The sequence below is a fragment of the Labeo rohita genome, chromosome 21 (assembly GCF_022985175.1).
Source record: "Labeo rohita strain BAU-BD-2019 chromosome 21, IGBB_LRoh.1.0, whole genome shotgun sequence".
In the NCBI taxonomy this organism is placed as follows: Eukaryota; Metazoa; Chordata; class Actinopteri; order Cypriniformes; family Cyprinidae; genus Labeo; species Labeo rohita.
Genome location: NC_066889.1, coordinates 16,585,265 through 16,611,044, shown reverse-complemented (window position 1 = coordinate 16,611,044; position 25,780 = coordinate 16,585,265). Strand labels below are relative to the sequence as shown.

At 36.7% G+C, this 25,780-nt stretch overlaps 1 protein-coding gene across 3 annotated transcripts in view; it reads left to right on the top strand.

Annotated features, from left to right (window-relative positions):
- Positions 1-25,780, top strand: part of myo7ab (myosin VIIAb) — a 47,592-nt gene that overhangs the window by 11,588 nt on the left and 10,224 nt on the right. The window contains exons 5-37 of one of the 3 annotated variants that reach the window (XM_051093265.1): positions 2,471-2,655; positions 2,775-2,896; positions 4,436-4,578; positions 4,659-4,772; positions 5,296-5,449; positions 5,550-5,626; positions 8,096-8,215; positions 8,315-8,457; positions 8,563-8,773; positions 8,975-9,110; positions 10,696-10,802; positions 11,221-11,262; positions 11,977-12,114; positions 13,842-14,000; positions 14,118-14,210; positions 14,297-14,391; positions 14,460-14,544; positions 14,633-14,851; positions 16,329-16,646; positions 16,732-16,932; positions 17,077-17,253; positions 17,884-17,973; positions 18,733-18,821; positions 18,920-19,046; positions 19,192-19,311; positions 19,412-19,585; positions 20,373-20,600; positions 20,679-20,849; positions 22,638-22,755; positions 22,863-22,989; positions 23,074-23,243; positions 23,359-23,549; positions 24,434-24,558. In XM_051093265.1, the coding sequence (XP_050949222.1) occupies positions 2,471-2,655; positions 2,775-2,896; positions 4,436-4,578; positions 4,659-4,772; positions 5,296-5,449; positions 5,550-5,626; positions 8,096-8,215; positions 8,315-8,457; positions 8,563-8,773; positions 8,975-9,110; positions 10,696-10,802; positions 11,221-11,262; positions 11,977-12,114; positions 13,842-14,000; positions 14,118-14,210; positions 14,297-14,391; positions 14,460-14,544; positions 14,633-14,851; positions 16,329-16,646; positions 16,732-16,932; positions 17,077-17,253; positions 17,884-17,973; positions 18,733-18,821; positions 18,920-19,046; positions 19,192-19,311; positions 19,412-19,585; positions 20,373-20,600; positions 20,679-20,849; positions 22,638-22,755; positions 22,863-22,989; positions 23,074-23,243; positions 23,359-23,549; positions 24,434-24,558 (4,769 nt within the window). Of the gene's footprint in view, positions 1-2,470; positions 2,656-2,774; positions 2,897-4,435; positions 4,579-4,658; positions 4,773-5,295; positions 5,450-5,549; positions 5,627-8,095; positions 8,216-8,314; positions 8,458-8,562; positions 8,774-8,974; positions 9,111-10,695; positions 10,803-11,220; positions 11,263-11,976; positions 12,115-13,841; positions 14,001-14,117; positions 14,211-14,296; positions 14,392-14,459; positions 14,545-14,632; positions 14,852-16,328; positions 16,647-16,731; positions 16,933-17,076; positions 17,254-17,883; positions 17,974-18,693; positions 18,822-18,919; positions 19,047-19,191; positions 19,312-19,411; positions 19,586-20,372; positions 20,601-20,678; positions 20,850-22,637; positions 22,756-22,862; positions 22,990-23,073; positions 23,244-23,358; positions 23,550-24,433; positions 24,559-25,780 lie in introns of all 3 variants that reach the window. The other 2 variants (XM_051093264.1, XM_051093266.1) reach the window with 2 other exon arrangements.

The following is a 25,780-nucleotide window of genomic DNA, read 5'->3' as shown; positions in this document are numbered from 1 at the left end:
CGAAATCTGAGTGGCTCGTTTAGTTACTGGGTTTTGTCCTTTTTCACATTTCCTTGGTTGGTAGATGCTCCAGGGATCCGGTTATAGCACTTAAACATGAAAAAGTCAGATTTTCATAATATGTCACCTTTGACCACTAGTCATATTCATATTTTGGTTGTATTTAATCAAATTCAAGTTGCTGTTTATCTCATTGAATATCCTCATGAAGAATGACATCAGATTTTTGAAGTGAAATGGGTTAAAAAGACGAAATTGCAGATGACATTGTGCTGCTTAGTGTTAATTCTAAGCTGCTGAAATACATTTTTTAAAGACTTGATGGATCAAAGCTTATTCATTCAGAAAAATAGACTGTTGTTAGTATACTGGCATTGATTTATGACTGTACAATGTATGGAGACTAAAGCATTTTACCTTCATTCTAGCATTTGCAGAGTGTGAAATCAGGGCATGTGTTTTCATTGTGTAAAAAGATTGAGTGAAACGAATGGATGATTTGTTTTGGTCTCTAGATGGTATAGCTTTTTTGCTCATTGTTTTTGTTTCAGGCTGCAGATCAAATTGGCTTTGTGAAATGTGACCTTTTATTTGGTTTCATCAATGAATCCCCTTTAGCTGTTCTCACCACTAGAATACCTAATGTAATGCATTGTAACTTTGTCATAGGCTTTTAAAATGATGCTTAAATCAGTTCAATTACTTGGCATAGGCAAAATGTGTTATTGTAGGGTCATTCCTCTTTTCATGAGGTACACGACTGCTATGACTCATTTGTATGGAAATGTTTAGTGCACTTAGCTGCTCAGATTTATTTACTTTTTGCTTATCTAACTAGAATCTCAGAGGTTTTTTAGTTTTCAGTTTCTTGCTGTTTCTTGATGGTATGATGCTTTATACCATAAAAACATGAACAGCCATATTATAGCCATATTATACCATAAGAACAGCAAGTGATAAGAAACTGAAGACTGATCTAATAATTAGTGAATTGAAAGGTCTGACTGATATATAAAGCCCACGAGTTGTCAACCACAATTCCTAAACTGTGCTTTGTCCTAATTTGTGTTTTGATAGGATTAAAGATATTTTTCAGTGATGTTATTCAGCTGAGCAAAAGAGCTGAAACAAGGAACTTCTGTTGTGGTATCAGTTTAACCGTTTGAAAGAGGAACAGCGTGATGACTGCATGGCATGTTACATGCAAATGTCAGTAGATGATATACAGATGATAGTTATACAGTGTTAAAAAATCAATACAGTTAATACTTAAACCTTTTTTTTTTATATAATACTTGTATCTGCATATTGAGCTTGGATAGGAAAGTGTTTACCTCCATTTCTTCACCGTTTAAATGTTTATATACATAAAACTAATTGGAGTAGAAATATAATGATGTAATTGCAGTGTAACTGTAATGTAATTGAAACTTTATTATAAAAACACACATGTAATTTAAACGTTTGTGTACAAATCAGTTCATTTTAACCTTCAATATTATAGTAATATTAGGAATCGAACTGAAGCCCAAGCTTGCGAATCATGAAATGTGTGTCAAAATCCAACCCTAGTGTAATGTTTGATGGTTTGCTTTATTTTACATATGCATCTGCTTACATATGTGACCCTGGACCACAAAACCAGTCATAAGGGTCAATTTTTTGAAATTGAGATTCATACATCAAATGAAAGTGGAATAGTACTGATAGGGCAATATTTGGTCGAGATGCTACTATCTGAGGGTGCAAAAAACTCTAAATACTGAGAAAATCGCTTTTAAAGTTGTGCAATTGAAGCACCTAGCAATGCATATTACTAATCAAAAATTAAGTTTTGATATATGTGTGATAGGAAATGCACAAAATATCTTTATGGAGCATGATCTTTCCTTAATATCCTAATGATTTTTGATATAAAAGAAAAATCCATAATTAACCCATACAATGTATTTTTGGCTATTGCTACAAGCCTACAAATATACCCGTGTTGCTTATGACTGGTTTGTGGTCCAGAGTCACATATGTGATTGCTTTTTTCTGATTCTTCTTCACCGTGTTTACATTTAGTTATACAGTTATACATATAGTTTCCTTTATGTAATGATTCATAACCATAAATGACTCGCTGGAATTAACTGTGACCTTAGTAATGGCTCTGAACAATTCACTGACTGAGCAAATCTGATTCAAACCACAAACAAATTCAAGTTTTGTGAATCTTTTGGTCTAACTTATTAAAAAGAACAAACTCAGAACAGACACATAAGGTCATTAGTTTGTTAATCAGACATCACGAGTTGCTGTGTGCTCATTACTACATTGCAACCTCATGAGACAATGAACTACACACAAAAATTTCTCCCGATTGTCAGCAGTGGTGCTTAGATTTTAAATTATTGTTGCAAATCTTCAACCATTTTAGTTGCAGCCTGTAACTGCATAATTATGTGTTTACAATAATGTATTTCAGACGTACACAGGATCAATCCTGATAGCGGTGAATCCATACCAGCTCCTGCCCATCTACACACCTGATCAGATCCGTCTCTACACAAACAAAAAGATAGGAGAGATGCCGCCACACATCTTTGGCATTGCAGACAACTGCTACTTCAGTATGCAAAGAAACAACAAGGACCAATGCTGCATCATCAGGTACAGTAAATCACAGCCTGTAAAGGTTAAGAGTAAAGTGTTTTTTTTTTTTTTTTTTTTTACCTCAGTGTAGTTCACTGCTTAGTGTCCATGACTTCTTTGACAATGTGTGTGTTCAGCGGTGAGTCTGGAGCTGGGAAGACGGAGAGCACCAAGCTCATCTTACAGTTCCTGGCAGCTATCAGTGGCCAACACTCCTGGATTGAGCAGCAGGTTCTGGAGGCCAACCCTATTTTAGAAGGTCAGGAAGATCATTTCTAAACCTAATGACATAAACCCTACCTGTTTGACACTGATCTAGTGATTGCAAGCAGGTCACATCACAGCCCTGTGATCTGCTCTGCACTTAGTGATTAGTGAAGGAACGAGTGACAAAGCAACCAGACACAATCAGTTTTGATTATTGATTATTTTGATTGTGTGGCTTGTGACCTCCAGCAATTTAATCACTGTCAGTGTGAACAGAGCTCAACACTTTTCTTGTTTCTTTGCTGTATCATTACTTATGGATTCTTGCCCAGTTTCTCACATGCATAAGCCCCATGAGCAAGCTTCAGGCTTTGAGCCAGAACTCAGGCTGTTTGTTTACCAAAATGCGTTGATAAACTAACACTTGTGTCACTTGGTAATTACACTATACTATGAAAGCAGGGTGGTATGCCAATCAGAATAGAACTAAATATTCCTTTAAAGTATATATACAGTATAACGTTGAAGTCATAAGTTTACATACACCTTGTGATGCAAATGATGCATTAAGAGCTGGGGGTGTAAACTTTTGAGAATGTGTACATTTTTCTTATTTTGCCTAAATATCATATGTTTTCATTCAGTTCTGCCCTTCAGAAGATACTTACATGTTCCCCAGAAGACAAAATAAATTAAATTTACCCTGATCTTCAAATTCAAAAAGTTTTCACCCCACGGTTCTTAATGCATCATTTTTCTATCAGAATTATTAGTAATGTTTTGAACCTTCTGTAATAGTTGCATATGAATCCCTCAGTTGTCCTCAGTGTGAAAAAGATGGATCTCAAAATCACAGTCATTGTTGAAAAGGGGTCAAATACACAAAAATGCTGAAAAACCTTTTCTGACTTTTCTGAAGAACAGATTTTGTATGATCCCTCTTTTATTTTAGTAAAATAATTAACATTTTGCAGATCATGTTAGGTGTATGTAAACTTTTGACTTCAACTATTTATATATATGTGACCTTGGACCACAAAACCAGTCATAAGGGTAAGTTTTTCAAAATTGAGCTTTATACGTAATCTGAAACCTGAATAAATAAGCTTTCCATTGATGTATGGATTGTTAGGATAAAACAATATTTGGCTGAGATACAAACTATTTCAGTATATGGAATCTGAGGATGCAAAAAAATCTAAATATTGAGAAAATCGCCTTTAAAGTTGTCCAGTTTAAGTTCTTTGCAATGCATATTACTAATCAAAAATTAAGTTTTTATATATTTACAGTAGGAAATTTACAAAATATCTTCATGGAACATGATCTTTACTTAATTTCCTAATGATTTTTGGCATAAAAGAAAAATCTATAATTTTGACCCATACAATATATTTTTGGCTATTGCTACAAATATACCCCAGCGCCTTAAGACTGGTTTTGTGGTCCAGGGTCACATATATCCTTGAATTCAGAAATTTGTTCAACCGTGTATACAAGTCAGCAGGGCTTTGCTGTTCTTCTATGTCTTTAATAAATTTCTAACACCATGTGATTGATATTTGTTCCTTTGTTCACCCTGTTCCCACAGCATTTGGTAATGCCAAGACCATACGCAATGACAACTCCAGCCGGTTTGGGAAATACGTTGACATTCACTTCAACAAGCGGGGAGCTATCGAGGGGGCAAAGATCGAGCAGTACCTGCTGGAGAAATCAAGAGTTTGCCGACAGGTAAGATAGGCTGGCCAGAAAGTGTCTCTTTCTTATGCTATTGATTATGGTGATGTGATTATATTTAACTGTCTTTGTAGGCAGCCGATGAGAGGAACTACCATATATTCTACTGTATGCTGGCAGGCATGAGCCCTGATCAGAAAACTAAATTAGGTCTGGGCCTGGCCACAGACTACAATTATCTTACTATGGTGAGCACCTATGATTTTATCAGCACAGACTTTCCATTGCAGGAATAGTTCAGCAACAATAAAAATTGTAGTTCTGAACCCAAAATGTGAAACACAAAATGTAATTATATTGAAGACTACTAAAACAACTGGGTTTGTCATGCTCAAGTGACAAAATAAATGGCATAAAATTGTTATATAAGTGGCCCGTATGAATTGTGCGCTACTTTCCAAGTATTCTGAAGTCATATTGGCTACTTTTGGTATTTTATTGTGCTTTTTGGAGCTTGAGAGTGCCAATTCTCATTCACATTCATTATGTGGAAACAAGCAGCAAGGACTTTCTTCAAAATTTCTCCTTTTGTGTTCATTTGAAGAAAATAAGTCATACGGGTTTGGAGGAGTAAGTGATGACTGATCATTTCTGAGAAAACATATCTTGCTTATTCTTATCTGTTTAATGGCAGTAGAGAAACAAAGAGAGTGTGTAAAAAGCTTGCGTGAGCTTGTCCGCTCTGTCCTTTTCTCTTGGCTTGTCATCCAGGGAAACTGTACAGTGTGTGAGGGGAGGAATGATCTAAAGGAGTACTCCAGCATCCTGTCAGCTATGAAAGTCCTGATGTTTACTGACACTGAAAACTGGGAGATCTCCAAACTGCTGGCTGCCATCCTGCATATGGGCAACCTGCGATTTGAAGGTTGATATAATTAATGGAAGATTTTATTATTAATCATTTCTCACCCACAAGAGGTGACAGGCAAGCTAAATTGCACATATCGTTTGTGTTGCCCCAACAGCTCGAACGCTGAAGAACCTGGACGCCTGTGTGGTGGTTCGCTCACCTGACCTGGCCAAAGCAGCCACGCTATTGGAGGTGAGGTGCATATTAACACATGAGAGAACTTTGAAGGGATGCTTCACCTAAAAATAAAAATTCTGTCATTAATTACTCACCCTCATGTCATTCCAAACCCACAAATTAAGATATTTTTGATAAAATCCGAGAGCTTCCTAACCCATGCGTCAAAATTGCTTAATAAAGTTATTTTAGTTTTCTTTTCGCACAAAAGTATTCTAGTAGCTTCATTACATTACAGTTGAACCACTGATATCACATGGACTATTTTAACAATGTCCTTACTACCTTTCTGGACCTTGAATATGGTAGTTGCTGTTTATACAGTGTCAGAAAGCTCTCAGATTTCATAAAATAATAATTTGTGTTCTGAAGTTGAACAAAGGTCTTACAGGTTTGGAACAACATGAGAGTGAGTAATTAATGACAAACCTTTCTTTCATTTTTGGGTGAGCTTTCCCTTTAAAGTCACATGAATGGGCATTTGAAACCCATTTTTTTTTCATTTCCTCTTGTGATATTTGTTTGGGTTAAACATATGGATGCTCATTTTCAGCGCAGACTGAAAAAAAAATTTTTTTTCTTGTTATTGTGAATTTATATCTCACAATATATCTTCCAATACAGTTTCTTGTAATAGTGAGTTTATATTTTGCATTATTGTGAATTTATGTTGACTGTACAGTTGAAGTCGAAAGTTTACATACAACTTGCAGAATCTACAAAATGTTAATTATTTCACCAAAATAAGAGGGATCATAAAAAATGCAATGTTATTTTTTATTTAGTACTGACCTGAACAAGATATTTCACATAAAAGACATTTACATATAGTCTGCAAGAGAAAATAATAGTTACATTTATTAAAAGGACCCCTTTCAAAAGTTTACATACACTTGATTCTTAATACTGTGTTGTTAACTGAGTGATCCACAGCTGTGTTTTTTTAGTGATAGTTGTTCATGAGTCTCTTGTTTGTCCTGAACCGTTGAAATGCCTGCTGTTCTTCAGAAAAGTCCTTCAGGTCCCACAAATTCTTTGTTTTTTCAGCATTTTTGTGTATTTGAACCCTTTTTAACAATGACTGTATGATTTTGAGATCCGTCTTTTCACACTAAGGACATATGAGGGACTCATGAGGGAAGGTTCAAACGCTCACTGAAGCTCCAGAAGGAAACACAATGCATTAAGAGCTGGGGGGTGAAAACTTTTGGAATTTGAAGATCAGGGTAAATTTAACTTTTTATTCTTTTTGGAAACATGCAAGTATCTTCTGTAGCTTCTGAAGGGCAGTACTACATAAAAAAATATATGATATAGCAAAATAAAAATAAAAAATGTACACATCTTCATTCTGTTCAAAAGTTTTCACCCCCCGGCTCTTAATGCATCGTGTTTCCCGCTGGAGAATCAGTGAGTGATAATAGTTCTGTAATAGTTGCATATGAGTCTCTCAGTTGTCCTCTGTGAAAAGATGGATCTCAAAATCATACAGTCATTGTTGGACTTTTAACAACTTTTTAACAATTATGGCCTTATATCTCACAGTGTATATTTCATCTCATAAAGTGACTATTTCTTATTATAAACTTTATCTGGCTTCCATAGAAACAGGAAGCCTCAGACTTTATTTCAAGCTTTGAAATGGACTGAATGGTGGAAAGTAGGCTTTCAATACCAGAATTGAGTAAGACTTGAATTGGTTAACATTAACCAAAAGACCACACAACCCAGATAAGGTCAGGTAACATTCGCTAAATATTTTCCAGTGAGAAATTGTGCAGAATAGGAAATGTGAATAAAGTAAAAAGTTCTTTGGTCTGCATTAACTAAACTAAACATCTTTTAGCATTGGTTTAATCCCATTTTTGCATCCATTTATTGTCTCTCAAAGCTGCTGTTACTTGAGGGTTTTGTTTCTGCTGTCTTGTTCAGATTCATCTCTCTCATTAGCTCTGTGGTACTGCGTTATCCGTGTAGTTGAGGGAGGGGAGTTCGAGATAAATGTAGTCATTAGTGAGCATCAGACTTTCGTTCTAATGTTATTATCGTAGACAGTGGCACAGCGTGACGAGTCTGTTTAGACTTCCTGCCGGCAGCACTCTGCTGTCAGTCTTTACGATTTCTACGTCTTTCTGCATATTTCCACTGTCCACAATCTTTGTTCTCTTTTCAGTTTGATTTAAATGGCTGTGGCTCAATGCTGGATCTCAAAACCATTTTCTTTGCTTACGTCTGCCCCCTGGTGGCAAGATATAAAACATCACAAGCATAGTCAGAAAGAACATTTGAGTGCACCGTATTTTAATTACACTGTATTAAAACCAATTTTACAACCAATTTTAATATTGTAATATAACTATGAATCAACAGTGATTAACTTTTCTGTATTTTTTTTTTATCTAGCCTACATATCATAATATATTTACCATTGACCAGTTATTGAACTGGTCAGCTGTCAATGAACTATACTGGTTCTGTCTACAGGTAGACCCTCAGGACGTCATGATATGTCTGACCACACGTACATTGATCACCAGGGGTGAAAGTGTGTCCACCCCTCTCAGCGTGGAGCAGGGACTGGATGTCCGTGATGCCTTTGTCAAGGTGAGATTGTTCCCAATCAATAAATGACCCAGTTTTGATTCTCCATTTGTCACAGAAGTCGTCAATATGCACTAAGTGGGCAATTTTTGTCTCCATCAGGGAATCTATGGAAGGTTGTTTGTGTGGATAGTGGATAAAATCAATGCTGCAATCTATAGGGCTCCTTCCACAGAAAACAAGACTGTTCGCAGGACTATAGGCCTGCTTGACATCTTCGGCTTTGAGAATTTCACTATAAACAGGTGAGTAATAGTAAATAGAAAATTCCAGATTCCAGACACAACAACTTACATTTTAGAGGCATTTTATGATCAAACTGGTACTAATCTTATTCATTCCTGCTATAGTTTTGAACAGCTGTGTATCAACTTTGCAAACGAGAACCTGCAGCAATTCTTCGTTCGTCACGTTTTCAAGCTGGAGCAGGAGGAGTACAACCTGGAAGATATCAACTGGCAACACATTGAGTTTACCGACAACCAGGATGCCTTGGATATGATTGCCATCAAACCTATGAATATCATTTCCCTTATTGATGAGGAGAGCAAGTTCCCAAAGGTAAAGTGTGAGTTTTGTTGATGTGCTGTGCATTTGGACTGTAAATTAGAACGTAATTTTCATAGAGCACCACAGAACATACAGTACATACAGAGTATCTATGTAGCATCATGTTTTATTCATCAGGTGAATGGAGGATATCTAGCCATGTTGTGAGTTCATGACTGTGTGCTGTGTTTCTGTTCATGCTGTGTTTCGTAGGGAACAGATGCTACCATGCTGAACAAGCTAAACTCCCAGCACAAATTTAATACCAACTACATCCCTCCTAAGCACAGTCACGAGACCCAGTTTGGCATTCAGCACTTTGCTGGAGTCGTGCACTATGAAACAAAAGGTACACATTACTGACTTATACAGTTATTGATAATAATAATAATAATTTTTTTTGTATAGCGCTTTACAACAAAAGCAGACACAACAATGCAAAAACTGTGGAAGCCCGTTTCCACCATTGAATAAAACATAAAAACTTTTTTCACAGAATTACATCATATAAACTCACAATTGTGACTTTTTTCACAGAATTACATCATATAAACTCACAATTGTGACTTTTTTTCACAGAATTACATCATATAAACTCACAATTGTGACTTTTTTCACAGAATTACATCATATAAACTCACAATTGTGACTTTTTCCTCAGAATTCCATGATATAAACGCACAATTGTAACTTTTTTCTCAGTATTGCATGATAAAAAAAACTTACAATTGTGACTTTTTCTTAGTATTGCATGATAGAAACTCACAATTGTGACTTCTTTCTCAAAATTGGGATATAAACTCACAATTGTGACTTTTTTTCACAGAATTACATGATAAACTCACAATTGTGAATTTTTGTCTTAAAATTGTGTGATATAAATTCACAATTGTGACTTTTTTCTCACAATTGCATGATATAAGCTTGCAGTTGCTAGAAATAAAGTCAGAATTGCTAGATAAAAACGTGCAATTCTGACTTTTTTTCTTACAGTTCAGACTTTTTTCTCAGAATTGTGAGATATAAAATTGCAGGCTATAAAGTCCAGTTCCGAGGGAGAAAAGACTGATATGTTCTCAGAATTGGGAGGGATCACATTTTCAAGTTTATATCATGGAATTCTGAGAAAAAAGTCGTAAAGTAAGATTTGTGTGATAAAGCCACAGTTTTCTTTTTTCCTTTTTTTTTTCCTTTTTTATTCAGTGGAGGAAACAGGCTTCCATAAAAAGCATTTTAAATACAAAGAAATGTAATTTCTATTTATTATTTCAGATTCTAATCTGTAAACACTGTATTTGCAAATTTGAGAATAGTTTCTCAAAGTGAGTTAATGTTGTTAATAATATGTTATATGATTATTCAACAGTTGTTTTATATTTATAATCATAATGTATAAATATATTTTTTATACAATAAATATACTGTCCACAAGCAAGGATACATTAAATTGATCAAGAGTGACAGTATTTACTGCTCATAAAATCACAGATTCAACAATAATATTAAGCAGCACTTTTTAGCATTGATAATAATACATTAATGATAATGAATGTTTTCTATTTTAATGCTCAAATAAATGCAGCCTTGGTAAGCATAATAGTCTCTAAACTTCTGAAAAGTAGTCCAACGTATATAACATTATACAATATAAATATTTGCTTATTTACCACTTCTCAGTCTCTAATTTGAACTCAAATCAACATTTCATGACTGTGTTTCCTTATTTACTAAATAGCTGCTTAATAAACAGAATAATATACAATCAGCCTGTCATTATTGCATCATTAAACCCTATCAGGATAGCACATTCTTTTGGGATTATTTTTGCAATAATAACTGCACTTCATCCCATATTCATCATATTAAAAATACGAATGACAATATTTATATTTCCATGAAAAGTTAACCTAATCCCCTCCCGTTTCATTGTTCAGGTTTCCTGGAGAAAAACCGTGACAGCCTCCACAGTGACATCATCCAACTCGTGCACTCGTCCAAAAACAAGTTCATCAAGCAGATCTTCCAAACTGATGTTGCTATGGTGATGCCCTTTTCCAATACCGAATCCATATTTGCTCAGCATTAATATGCTCACGACATGCCAGCGAGGCCACAGATCTCTACGGGCCAAATGCTGGCCATGCAGGTTTATGTCAGGGTTGCATATTAAATCAAAGACGTGTGCTAGTATAATTGCCCTTGGAAAAACACACGGTGAGAAGTGGCTGCTACAAATAAGAGAACTTTTAGCCCGAGTCTTTAACATGACTCTGTGTGACAGTGTCAGCACAGTCTGACTAACCCTGCTGCTCTGTAACTCACTCTCTCTGTGGTGATGTCAGCCCTAATCTTTCTTGGCTGATTCTCAACAGACTTGGCTCAATTCTGTCTTTCTTTCTCTCTTTCTCTCTTTTCTATCCTCACTCTGTCCCTCAATCTTACCTTATTTTTGGCCTCAGTTTCTTTGTGGCTATGTGGAGCCCACTGCATCCCTTCAAAAGGTAATCAATGGTGTGGTTTGTGTCCCTCTCAGAGTCCTATTGAACTACTTTTCTCAACAGTCCCTTGCTAAAACTCATTCCTGTGGTTTTCTTCTCCTTTGGAAATGAGTTCTGTTGAAGTAGTCTGTAAGGGCATGCTGACAGAATAATTTAATAGCTCTAACAGTGGCATTATTCTCCAGTTGAATTGCGGAAAAACATTAGTCATCACAGAGAGATTCTGTTTCAAGTTAAATGCAGCTTGTTCTCATTGGTGTTTTCAGCATTATTTTGAGGGGTTTTTTTGGTGGCAGAAATTCCGTTTACTCTTTTTCCTGGCGTGGAATGAAGATTGAGGAAGGGAGAAACTGCTAGATTTTCTTTGCAATGCCTCTTAAAGCATTTGCATGTAAAGCATAGGGAATAACAACAAGAGAGGGGGAGATAGAGAAGGATACAAGCAACCAATGAAGATCCCGAAGAAATGTGATGAGAGAGGGAGAAAGAATGAAAGAATTACATTTATAAGGGATGGAAAAGAAAGAAGGAAAGATTGGATCACTAAAAGGCCACATAGAACGGTGAATTAGTCTTTGTGATGTGTATAGTATGGGTGTTTGTTGTAGTTTTGTGTGATGTGCTTTTGTGTTGTGTGTTTGTGGCAGTAGAGTTTCTCTCTTGTGAGTTTAACTTATTTTTGTGTGATTTTAATAGGAGAATTTCTGTCTTTTTCAGGGAATGGAGACAAGGAAGCGTTCCCCGACTCTGAGCAGTCAGTTTAAGCGCTCACTCGAGCTGCTCATGAGAACGCTGAGCGTCTGTCAGCCTTTCTTTGTGCGCTGTATCAAACCCAATGAGCTCAAAAAGCCCATGGTGAGTAAAACAATGTTTTTGAGTGTGTTTGAAGAGATGCAGATAATGTAAGCATTTAATTAAGGCTCAAAAAAGATGATGTGAAGGTCCACGGCCAGTCTTTCTTTCTTTACTTATTTATTTGCCACTGCACTACTTAGGACAAATGGTATAGAGAATGGATGGATTTAAGTATGTATGTTATTATTTATTTATTTATAATCATTCTATATAGGAAAAGTGGTATGGAGAATGGTTTATGAGAGTGGAGAATGGATTTACCATGATCCTGCATAAGACAAGCAGTGTGGAGAATGGATGAATGGATGGATTCATTCATTCATTCATTCATTCATTAGTTTGTTCATTCATTCATTCATTCATTCCTTTATTTACTATGATCGTACATAAGACATGGTATGAAGAATGGATGAATGGTTGGATTCATTCATTCATTTACCATGATCCTACATAAAACAAGTGATATGGAGATTGGATGAATGGATGGATTTAGCCTTTATTTCATTTGTTCATTCATTCATTCTTTCTTTCTTTCATTTACCATGATCTTACATAAGACAGGTGGTGTGGAGAATAGATGAACAGATGGATTCATTCATTAATTTGTTCGTTCATTCATTCATTTATTCATTCATTCATTCAATTATTCATTCTTTCATTCATTCATTCATTCATTCATTCATTCATTCATTCATTCATTTACCATGATCCTACAATAGACAAGTGGTGTGGAGAATGGATGGATTTAGTCATTCTTTTATTCCTCTATTCATTCATTCATTCATTCATTTAACATGATCCTACATAGGACAAGTGGTATGGATGAACAGATGGATTCATTTATTCATTAATTCATTCAGTCTTTCATTCATTCATTTACCATGATCCTATATAAGACAAGTAATGTTTAGAATGGATGGATTTAGTCATTTGTTCATTCTTTCTTTCTTTCTTTCTTTCTTTTTTTTTCTTTCATTCATTTGCCATGATCCTACATAAGACAAGTGGTGTGGAGAATGGATAGATTCATTCGTTCATTCACTCATTCACTCATTCGTGTTTTTTTTTTTCATTTACCATGATCCAACATAAAACAAGTGGTATGGAGATTGGATGGATGGATGGATTCATTCATTCATTCATTCACCATGGTCCTTCATAAGACCAGTGGTATGGAGAGTCAATGAATGGATGGACAGATTTAGTCATTCATTCATTCATTCATTCACTTACCATGATCCTACATAAGACAAGTGTTGTGGAAAATGGATGGATTTATGCATTTATGCATTTATTAGTTATTTTATTTTATATGGATTCATTCAGTCAGTCAATCAATGACTGACTTATTTATTTCTTTATTTATTTATTTATCATGTTCCTATGGTATGGAGAATGGATAGATAGATTTATTTATTTATTAGTTTGTTTCTTTTGTTTGTTTGTTTACCATGACCCTACTATGACAAGTGGTTTAGAGAATGGCTTTATTTATTTATTGTTTGTTTGGGAAAAAAGTGGTCAGTGAAAATGTTGATCGTAAAAATCTAAAATTTGTATTTCAGTATTTTTGACTTGTTTTCCAGTTAAATTATCAACAAATTATTAAAACAAATTACATTTTAATGTAAAATTGAATAAGATATGTGTGTATGCATATGCTATGTTTGTAGCATTTGTAACACTTTAATTTTGATCAGATGAAAAAAACGTTTTCTCTCCTGCAGATGTTTGATAGAGGACTGTGTGTCAGGCAGTTACGCTACTCCGGGATGATGGAGACTATCCGTATACGCAGAGCTGGATATCCCATACGCTACACATTTGCTGAGTTTGTGGACCGTTATCGTGTCCTTATGCCTGGGGTCAAACCAGCCTACAAACAGGTGAGTCTAAAGCATTGCTGTGTTTTTTTCTGTACAGTCTGTTAAAATTGCCATCTGTGATATTTTTTCTGACAATTTGCTGTAAGGTGGTAGCTTTGAATCTGTGTCCTCTTACAGGAAGATCTGCGGGGGACCTGTCAGCGCATTGTTGTGTCAGTTCTGCAGAGAGATAATGACTGGCAGATGGGAAAGACAAAAATCTTTCTGAAGGTAAGCCACAAATAAACATTTTATTGAAGATTTTGCTTTGTTTCTTATTTGTGACAAATTGTATACTTGGTCTATACTTGCTGTAGGATCATCATGACATGCAGCTGGAAATTGAAAGAGATAAAGCCATCACTGACAAAGTCATTCTCATCCAGAAGACTGTGAGAGGTCTGAAAGAGAGGTAAGAAGAAAGGGGTGGGGGGGGAATACATCTAAATCTGATGTGTATCTGTCTGTTTTTCTTTCCAGAACTAACTTCCTGAAGATTAAAAAGGCTGTGACATTAATCCAGCGAATATGGAGAGGCTACATCTGTAGAAAGCACTATGCTGTGGTGAGTTGGCATGATGTCTGTGAAACCTAAGACTAAGACCTAATATGCACTGTGGTTTTGTCTAATTGTAATTATGCCTTCATTCCAGATGCGTGTAGGTTTCTTGCGGCTCCAGGCCTTGTACAGGTCACGGAAGTTGTACCTGGCATACCAAGTGTCCAGGACACGCATCACTCTGCTTCAGGCCTGGTGCCGTGGCTTGCTGGTGCGGCGAACGTTCACAAAGCGCTTCCACGCAGTCCTGACAATCCAGGCTTATGCACGAGGAATGATAGCACGTAGACTGTGCAAGCGTCTCAGACTAGAGGTAAGTCTACATTATATCCATCTATCTGTCTATCTGATGTGTCTGGTGTGTTTGTCAGTCTGTCTGTTTGTCTATTCATTCATCAGTCTGTCCATCCATCCATCTGTCCATCCATCAATCTAACCATCTATCCATTTATCATCCATCCATCAATCTGTCCATCCATGTATCAATCTCTCCATCCATCCATCCACCCAACCAAATATCTACCCATCCATCCATCTGTCAATCTAACATCTATCCATTTATCATCCATTCATTCATCCATCCATCCGTCCATCAATCTGTCCATCCTTCCACCCAACTAACCAACCAGCCATTCATACATCTGTCCATCCATCCATCAATCTGTCCATCCATCTATCCATTTATCATCCATCCATGCATCTGTCCATCCATCTATCAATCTGTCCATCCATCTATCCATTTATCATCCGTCCATCAATCTGTCCATCCATCCATCCATCCATCCATCAGTCTGTCCACCCATCTATCCATCCATCCATCCATCCATCCATCAATCTGTCCATCCATCTATCCATTTATCATCCATCCATCCATCTGTCCATCATCCATCCATCCATCCACCCACCCATCCATCAGTCTGTCAATTCATACATCCATCTAACCATCCACCCACCCATCCATCCATTATTAATTCGTCCATCAATCTATCCATTTATCATCCATCCATCAATATGTTCATTCATCATCCATCTGTCCATCCATCATCCATCCATCCATAAAATCCATCCAACTATCTGTCCATTCATCCATTCATCTGTCCAACCATCTATCCACCTATCCATCCACCCATCTATCAGTCTGTCCATCCATCTTTCCATCTGTCCATTCATTCATTCATCATTAATCTGTCCATCCATCCACCCATCCATTCATCTATCAATCTAACCATCTATTCATCCACCAGTCTATTAGTCTAGCCATTCATCATCCATCTGTCCTTCCATACATCCATCAATCTGTCCATCCATCCATCCATCCATCCATTCATCCTTCCACCCAACCAACCATCCACCCATCCATTCGTCCATCCATCTGTCAGTCTAACCATCCACCCATCCATCAATCTAACCATCTATTCATCCACCAATCTATCAGTCTGTCCATACATCCTTCCATGCATCCATCCACGCAACCAGCCGTCCACGCATCCATCCATTAATCTATCAGTCTATCCATCCGTCTATCTATCAGTCTGTCCATTCACCCATCCATCCATCCAGCCAGCCATCCAGCCATCTATTCAGCCATCCATATAGCAACAGCCTAGCAACCACATACTCTTCAAACTTAAAATCTCTCTTCAAACTGTCCAACAAGCTTTATATCACATAAGATCTAAATAACCTTCAGACTTTTGAAGGCTTTTTCATCTTTCAGACAAGCCAACCAGCAGACACTTTGTTTCTAGTTATATGTGTTATAATAAAGTTTGTTCTCTCTATCTGTTTAGAGGGAGCGACGGTTAGAAGCCGAGCAGCAGCGTCTGGCAGAAGAGGAGCGTCTGAGGAACCAAATGACTGCGCGCAGGGCTCGAGCAGAGGCAGAGAGGAAGCACCAGGAGCGTCTGGCCCAGCTCGACCAAGAACAGAAGGAGAGAGAGCAGGCAGAGCGGGATGAGACACGTAGGAAGAAGGAACTTCTGGAGCAGATGGAAAGAGAAAAACAGGAGCCAGTCAATGACTCTGATATGGTAGACAAGATGTTTGGATTCCTGGGCAGCGCCAACTCCCTTCCCAACCTGGAGGGTGAAGCACCAGAAGGGTTTGAGGTACAGGATATACTGACTATTAATCTCTGTAACCTTGCCTTGCCTTGCACATTTTTCTTATTTTATTTTTGTTTGGATGCGACAGGATCTAGAGAAAGTTCCAAGACAGTTTGAGGACGTCATTGACAAACCTCTTCCACTTCCTGATGATGAAGAGTTAGACCTATCAGAGTATAAGTTTGCAAAGTTTGCTGCAACCTACTTCCAGGGAAATGCCACACATACATATATACGGCGACCACTGAAACAACCTCTGCTGTTTCATGAGGATGAAGGAGATCAGCTAGTAAGCTTTTATTTATTTATTTAAAAGTATTATTTATAATAAAAATATATATTATTAGATGTCAGTGTTATTGCTTACAGGTTAATTGTTTAATATTTACACTGCGCTGCCCATATCATGTTAAGTTTTTTTTTATCTCTTTAGGCTGCTCTGGCTGTGTGGATCACGGTGTTGAGGTTTATGGGAGATCTCCCTGAACCCAAATATCATATCAGTATAAGTGATGGCAGTGAGAAGATTCCAGTTATGACTAAAATCTATGAGACACTGGGGAAGAGGACCTACAAAAGGGAGCTGCAGGCCCTGCAGGTGGATGATGAGGTGAGACAAGTGAGGCGTATTTATAAGTTAACATTAAAGGATTAGTTCATTTCCAGATTTAAAATTTCCTGATCATTTACTCACCCCCATGTCATCCAAGACGTTCATGTCTTTCTTTCTTCAGTCGAAAAGAAAACTTTTTTGAGGAAAACATTTCAGGATTTTTCTCCATATAGTGGACTTCAATGGGGACCAGTGGGTTGAAGGTCCAAATTGCAGTTACAGTGCAGCTTCAAAGGGCTCTAAATGATCCCAGCTGAGGAAAAAGGGTCTTATCTAGTAAAACTATCTGCCATTTTAAAAAAAAATTAGAAAATCCTACATTTTAACCACAAATGTTCATCCTGCACTAACTCGACATAACGCATTATGTAATCACATTGGAAAGGTCACGCATGACATAGGCAGAAGTACTAACCAAGAGATTACAAAGTGTATGTGCAAAGAAAGTCAAACAAACTTCAACATTTTGAAGCTGGAGGAGAAAATGAGATTTTTCGCCCTACCCTATCTTTTTAAATGGGAACCTAGACTAGTAAACACAAGGCAGAAGCTAATGTTAATGAAATTAAACCTCATTGTAAAGTGTTACAGCTATGACATCTAAGAAAGTTTCTTCATTGTTTCCAGAGTTCCACTACTGACATCCAGAAGAGAAATAGTGTACGACATAAGCTGGTGTCCCTCACATTAAAGAAGAAGTCAAAGATCACAGAGGAGGTCTGTAACTACCTGTTACCAATTGTGCCTTGTGTTGCAAAGAATCAATTTCTATACATTTCCTAAACACTGAAGTAATTTCTGTGCCTCTGTTGGACTGGTTGAAATCAACTTAATAATGGTTTACTAGAGTTGTCTCTGAATACACTGCCATTCAAAAGATTGGGGGTTAGTAAGATGTTCTTAATAGAAGTCTCTTATGCTCAACAAGCCTGAATTTATAATAATATTTCAAACTGTAAAATATCATAGCGATTTAAAATACCGTAAAGTAACTGTTTTTATATCCACCTTTATATTCACAACACCAAAGTAAGCTTATGGGTGAGAATTCCAGTTAATTAGCCACTATAAGGAATTGATGAGAAGGATAACTGCATGCAGTAAACAGCAAAACTGTTTGCAATTAAGATACATTAAATCAATATGGTAAGACACACCAACTTGCAATTTCAAGCAGCAAAACAGGCTGTTTTGTACAGCTAAAAACAGCTGGACGCGGATAAGACCAAAAGCCAGACCCATAAAATTTATAAATTGCTGCACCTGTTCTTACGTGAAGAAAAAAGTGGATATTTTATCACGGTAAAGGTGAATTTTCAGCATCATTACTCCAGTCTTCAGTGTCACATGATCCTTCATAAATCATCCTAATATGTTGATTTGCTGCTCAAGAAATGTATCCTTGTTTAATAAAAGTAAACTATATGTCTCTGTTAGGTGACCAGACGGTTAACCGACACCGATTACTGTCTGCAGGGAAACAGCATGCTGGAAGACCGACCCACCTCCAATTTAGAGAAGCTACACTTTATCATCGGCAATGGCATTTTACGCCCTGCTCTCAGGTCAGTACAAGGCAAATGCATAATTGTTAGTACACTAGTGCTGTTGAATTTATCTGCAGTTTATCTGAATTACATTACATCTGGGTTTGTTTCCTCAGAGATGAGATCTACTGTCAAATCTGTAAACAGCTGAGCCACAATACATCCAAAAGCAGCCATGCTCGTGGCTGGATCCTTCTGTCCCTTTGTGTGGGCTGCTTCGCTCCTTCTGAAAAATTTGTCAAAGTAAAAAGAAAAACATATTCTTTATTTTTGTGCCAGTCAGCAGGAAATAAGATCTCATGCATTTTAAATGATCCTAAACCTGTGTCATTTAAATGTGGCCCAACTCAATATCCCCATTTCATGTCTTTATCTGTAATTTCCTTAGTATCTGCGATCATTCATTAACTGCGGGCCGCCTGGTTATGCGCCTTATTGTGAGGAGAGATTGAGAAGAACATTTGCAAATAAGACAAGAACTCAGCCTCCTTCTTGGCTCGAGCTGCAGGTATTTTTGGACCCAAAAAAGCCATTAGATTTCACTTTTGGGAAACTTCATTGGAAAATATGAATTATTTGGCTGGATCTCGTTTTCTTTCCTCCTCCAGGCCACTAAATCTAAGAAACCCATCATGCTGCCAGTGACCTTCATGAACGGCACCACGAAGACACTGCTGACTGACTCCGCCACCACAGCCGAAGAGCTCTGCAATGCCCTGTCAGACAAAATCGGCCTGAAGGATCGCTTTGGCTTCTCCTTATACATTGCTCTTTTTGATAAGGCATGTTAATGCATATATTTTAAAGGGGTCATCGGATGCCCATTTTCCACAAGTTGATATGATTCTTTAGGCTCTTAATGAAAAGTCTATAATATACTTTGGTTAAAAATTCTCAATGGTTGTGTAAAACAACACCCTTTTAACCTTGTCAAAATGAGCTCTTCAAATATCATCTCATTGTAAGGGGTTGTTCCTTTAACAAGGGCACTTTCCTTATAACTTCGTAGTTAGGAACTTTAGTGGTGTGGCGTCACGCCAACAGGCATCTGAGAATGGCTTGATTTGAAAAAGGGAATGTTATTTTTACAGATTAATTAAAAACACTGCATGAATTTTTATCATTATAGGGTAGATTTGTACATACACTGCCAACACACATTACACTTTTACATGTTCAAACAACATGTAAAAGTGAACTTTGCATCCGATGACCCCTTTAAAATGTAAATTATTCCTGGTTTATTGCAGCCGTTATTCCAGTTTTCAGTGTCATATGATCCTTCAGAAATTGTTCTAATTTGCTGATTTGTTCTCAAGAAACATCATCAACACTGAAAACAGTTTCGATTAACAGAACTTCCAAAAAACAGCACGCATTTAATATAAAAATCTTTAGTGACATTTCACGTCTTTTACTGTCACTTTTGTTCATTTTCATTCATTCTTGCTGAATAGAAGTATTCATTTCTTAAAAAACAACAACACCAACACTACTCCAAACTCCAATCAGTGCATACCTTATTTATTCACTCCAATCTAAGACCTTCAAAATGTGTATCTTCCTCAGGTTTCATCACTGGGCAGTGGCAAGGATCATGTGATGGATGCTGTGTCACAGTGTGAGCAATATGCTAAAGAGCAGGGCGCTCAGGAGCGCAATGCCCCCTGGAGGCTGTTCTTCAGGAAGGAAATCTTCACGCCCTGGCATAACCCTGCTGAGGACAGCGTGGCCACTAACCTCATTTACCAGCAAATCGTGCGTGGGGTCAAATTCGGGGAGTACCGCTGTGATAGGGTGAGAGCTGTTCCAAACATATGGCTATATAAGTTAAGTGATTTGCATAAACCAGGTGTATATGTTTTATTATTTTAGGAGGAGGACCTGGCCGAGCTGGCTTCTCAACAGTACTATGTGGACTATGGGTCAGAAGTCCTACCAGACCGTCTTCTGAGTCTTATTCCATCCTACATACCAGACCGAGAAATTACTCCCTCCAAGACAGTAGAGAAATGGGCTCAAATGATCATAGCAACTCATATAAAGGTACACATATGTAGTTTCAATACATTTTGTTGTTGTTGTTGTTGTTGTTGTTTAATTTAATGTTTTATTTATTATCAAATTATAATTGTATATCACTTTTTTAATATAAAATTTTATATTATATTATATTATACCAGTCAAAAGTTTTTGAACAGTAAGATTTTTCATGTTTTTTAAAGACGTCTCTTCTGCTCACCAAGCCTGCATTTATTTGATCCAAAGTACAGCAAAAACAGTAAAATTTTTAAATATTTTTACTATTTAAAATGACTGTTTTCTATTTGAATATATTTTAAAATATAATTTATTCCTGTGATCAAAGCTAAATTTTCAGCATCATTACTCCAGTCTTCAGTGTCACATGATCCTTCAGAAATCATTCTAATATGCTGATTTGATCAATATTTAAAATTGTTGAGTAACAGTTTTTTCAGGATTCTTTGATGAATACAAAGATTCAAAGATCAGCATTTATCTGAAATAAAAAGCTTTTGTAACATCATACACTGTATCATTCAAAAGCTTGGAGTCAGTATTTATTTATTTATTTTTTTTTTTTTAAATAAATTATAGAAATTAATACTTTTATTTAGCAAGGACGCTTTAAATTGATCAAAAGTGATGATAAAGACATTTATAATGTTACAAAAGATTTGGGTTTCAGATAAATGCTGTTCTTCAACTTTCTTTCATCAAAGAAACCTGAAAAAATTCTACTCAGCTGTTTTCAACAACTTAAAAATAATAATAAATGTTTTTTAACAGCAAATCAGAATATTAGAATAATTCAGAATTTCTGAAGCTTCATGTGACGAGTAATGATGCTAAAAATTCAGCTTTGAATTCACACAGGGATAAATTAGATTTTAAAATATATTTCAAAATATTACTGTTTTGCTGTACTTTGGTTGAAATAAATGCAGGCTTGGTGAGCAGAAGAGACTTCTTAAAAAAAATTATATAATATTATATAAAAACAAATTCTTATTATTAAAATTAAGTATAAAAATAAGTAAAAATAGAAATGGAAAAATGAAAAAAAACACCACATTTTTATGCACAAATGTCACCATTTTCTGAGAATGGGCTCATATTTTCACGATAGACCAGCACATATAATTGAACAAATCTATTTTTAACCTTTTCATTATAACCAAACGTACAGTCACAGCACATATCTATACCTACGTCTTCATTACTGTGTCAGGCTGTGCCTGACTGACCTCACTTTACGTTCTCAAGGACGGCAGTGTCATTATTTTAGAGCAGTACCTGTATCTCCTCCTAGCACTAATATAATCTCACAGCTATGATTAACTTTCCTATCTAAGTGTGTGCGACCTTCACACTGTTTGCCACTCTTACCTACAGGCTGCTGTAATAGAATGCAATCACTGGCCCTTGAATATTTGAGACAGTTCTTTCAGCCTTACTTAGTGGTCACTTGTTATGCATTTGTAGTTTAGGTCAGCACTCTGCGCTGGCTCGTAGCGGTTGATGGACTGACCACAGGTTGAAATTTGATTGACGGTTCCTGTGGGAACATTAATCACATGTTTCTTCTCTCAAGGGTGAAGGCCATTTTAATTATCCTTCTACCTTTCATAGGCTCAAGTGATGGACATGAATGTTTAATAATGTTGGAGATCGATTTTATGGATTGTGGTAATGCATGACTTTGTTAGATTTTATTCTTATAGCCAGGTGACGAGAGCAAAGGTAATTGTCTCTGAGGTCTTAGTCTTCTGTTACTCTAAGACTAAGATATTGACAACGGCATCTCCACAGGGAATCTACACGCAGAAGAGGTTTCACTCGCAGAGAGTGAAGGAAGAGGTGGTGGATTTCGCTCGATTTAAGTGGCCTTTGCTTTTTTCACGTTTCTATGAGGCCTTCAAATTCTCAGGTAAGACTTAGAGGCAATAGTTCCCCCCAAAACAGTTTATATGATACTTTCTATTCATTGTAATTGCACAGAACAATGTGAAGACCATTGTTTCTGTTCATTCATAGGGCCTAGTCTCCCAAAGAATGATGTTATAGTGGCAGTGAACTGGACTGGAGTCTACTTTGTGGATGAGCAGGAGCAGGTCCTTCTGGACCTTTCTTTCCCAGAGATCACTGCAGTCTCCAGCAGCAGGTGCAGTAGCACGTCCCTCCAAAGCAAATTCATTTGATATAAGTGTACTCTGCTAGTGTTTATTAATTTAACGTGTGTATGCAGAGGTGGAAAGCTGCAGGGACAGAGCTTCACACTGGCCACCATTAAAGGAGATGAGTACACCTTCACATCCAACAATGCTGAAGACATCCGTGACCTGGTTGTCACCTTTCTAGAGGGCCTGCGTTCCAGGTCTAAGTTTGTGGTGGCCCTGGTGGACAGCTATTACCCTGGTGAGCACATACATGCAGCAGTTGGGTTTAGAAGTGCACTGGAAATCAATACACTTCAGCCCCAAACAGACTATGAATCAAAATGCTTATATTTCTGTTTGATTTTCCTTTTCAGCTGGACACGACTCTTCATTTCTGAGATTCTCAAAGGGAGATCTGATCTTTTTGGATGAGCACACTGGAGAGCAGGTCCTGAATTCAGGTTGGACTCATGGGGTCAATGACAGAACCAAAAAAAGAGGAGACTTCCCTGCAGACAGCGTCTATGTGCTGCCCACCATCACCAGGCCACAATATGATATTGTGGTTAGTGAGTTTTCATTCACTACATTCATTGTAGAGTACTAATGTGTACATTTAAAGGGTTAGTTTACCCAAAAATAAAAATTCTGTCATTAATTACTCACCCTCATGTCGTTCCAAACCCTTAAGACCTTCGTTCATCTTTGGAACACAAATATTTTTGATAAAATCCCTGCATAGACAGCAACACAACTACCATGTTCAAGGCCCAGAAAGGTAGTAAGGACATCGATAAAATAGTCCATGTGACATCAGTGGTTCAGCTGTAATTGTATAAAGCTACGAGAATATTTTGTGCCCAGAGAAAACAAAAATAATGACTTTATTCAACAATTTCCTCTTTTCCGTGTCAGTCACAAGAGTACCACAAAGTCTGATGCGGAAGTGAAGTTGTTGAATAGCTTCAAGTTTACTTCAGTTGTTTGAGTTAGTTTCATAACATTACAGTTGAACCACTGATGTCACATGGACTATTTTAACAATGTTCTTACTACCGTTCTGGGCCTTGAACGTGGTAGTTGTGTTGCTGTCTACGCAAGGGTCAGGAAGCTCTCGGATTTCATCAAAAATATCTTAATTTGTGTTAAAAAGATGAACAAAGGCCCTACAGGTTTGAAACAACATGAGGGTAATTAATGATCATTTTCATCTAATTCATGCTAATTATGCACGAAGTTGTGCCTTTAAGGGTTATATTCTGTTGTATACCTAAAGTTACAATTTTTACACATTTTTTTTACTGACATTGTATTGTATTTAACTTGGTAAATCATTTGTTCATGGTAAAAACATAAGCATATGCACCAAAATATGCCGAATATTTACACTCAAGAAACACCTGGAATATTAAATAGTCATTTTGATCTTCTAATTTCTGTTTCCTACAGTCGTTGATAACCATGACCCCAGACCAGCGTAAGGACTCCATCAGTTTGTCCCATCAGAATCTACTGGACAATGGGGAGAAGATTCAGCCGTACACTTTAGAGGAGTTTTCTTACGATCACTTCAGGTACTTTAACCTTCTTCAGGACCTTTTCTCTATTGTGTCCGACTGGAAAAGTACTAGGGCTAAATAGGGCTGGGTGATATGGCAAAAAATTAAAATCTGTTGACCGATTCTCTTTTTTTTTATCAACTTGAAAATGTAACTACAACGTTATTCAAGTAACCTTTTCAATATTATCCCTCTAGTTAAAGAAAATTCTATTCCAAGTGCACCACACGTGAAGTTGTCGACATGATGTAAATGTTAAATAAATCACTTGTTAAATATCTTTGCAGAAAAAATGCATGAACTGCAACCACATCTTGTATAAACTTGTCTTATGCATATTGTATGTTCAGAAATAATACTAGGAAAATGCTTTAAAATAAATCTCAAAGGTCAAGGTAATTCAAATTCAAAATGACTTAAGGAATAACACCAGTAGACTATTATTAAATATAAATGTTCTGTAAAATCAATGAACAGCAGCTTTCAGCCTGTCACCATGCTGCAAATATGAAATATCAGATGTACAGTAGTCCTTCACAGGTTTTTTATTCGAAAGCGCTGCTTTTTCTATGTAAAAATGGACACGTTTGACTGTTGCACTCACGTCTCTTGCAGAATCTGATGCATAAAATGGCATTATAAAACTGTGGCACTCGAGTTGGTTCACTGCCATCTTCTAGCATGCTTTTCCTATTCCACTGCCCGTGTCATATCTTCGTCAAAACAAAAGCGCATTTTGTATAAATGGCGCCTAGCGATATGAGCGCATCACATGTGAGTGGTTAATCACGTGCGTCATTCTTTTATTTTTTACAGTTTTCAGTGGCATATTGTCAAACTGTATATTTCCAACATTTGGTAATATTTCTATTCAATATCGTTATTCCTCGAATTCTAAAAAATAAAATTGTGGCAAAACATTAAATTCAAATGAATCGATGAAATCGGAAAAAATCACCTAGACCCTCGTTTTAAAGTTGAAAAAAGAAAATTTAGCGCAAACAAAAATTATTATATTACTATAGGGAAGAAGGGCCTTAGTCTAACACCAATCAATCAGCTTCAACATCTAGCCAACAGCATTGAAGGAATTAAACTAGCATGTTAAAACTTAACTAACTTAAAACTAAACTTTAAAATTTAAAAAAGCGGCATCAGATGCAAAATTCACTTTTACATGTTTGCATATAAATGTGTCTTAGCAGTGTGTGGACACAACCAAGCTACAATGATAGTA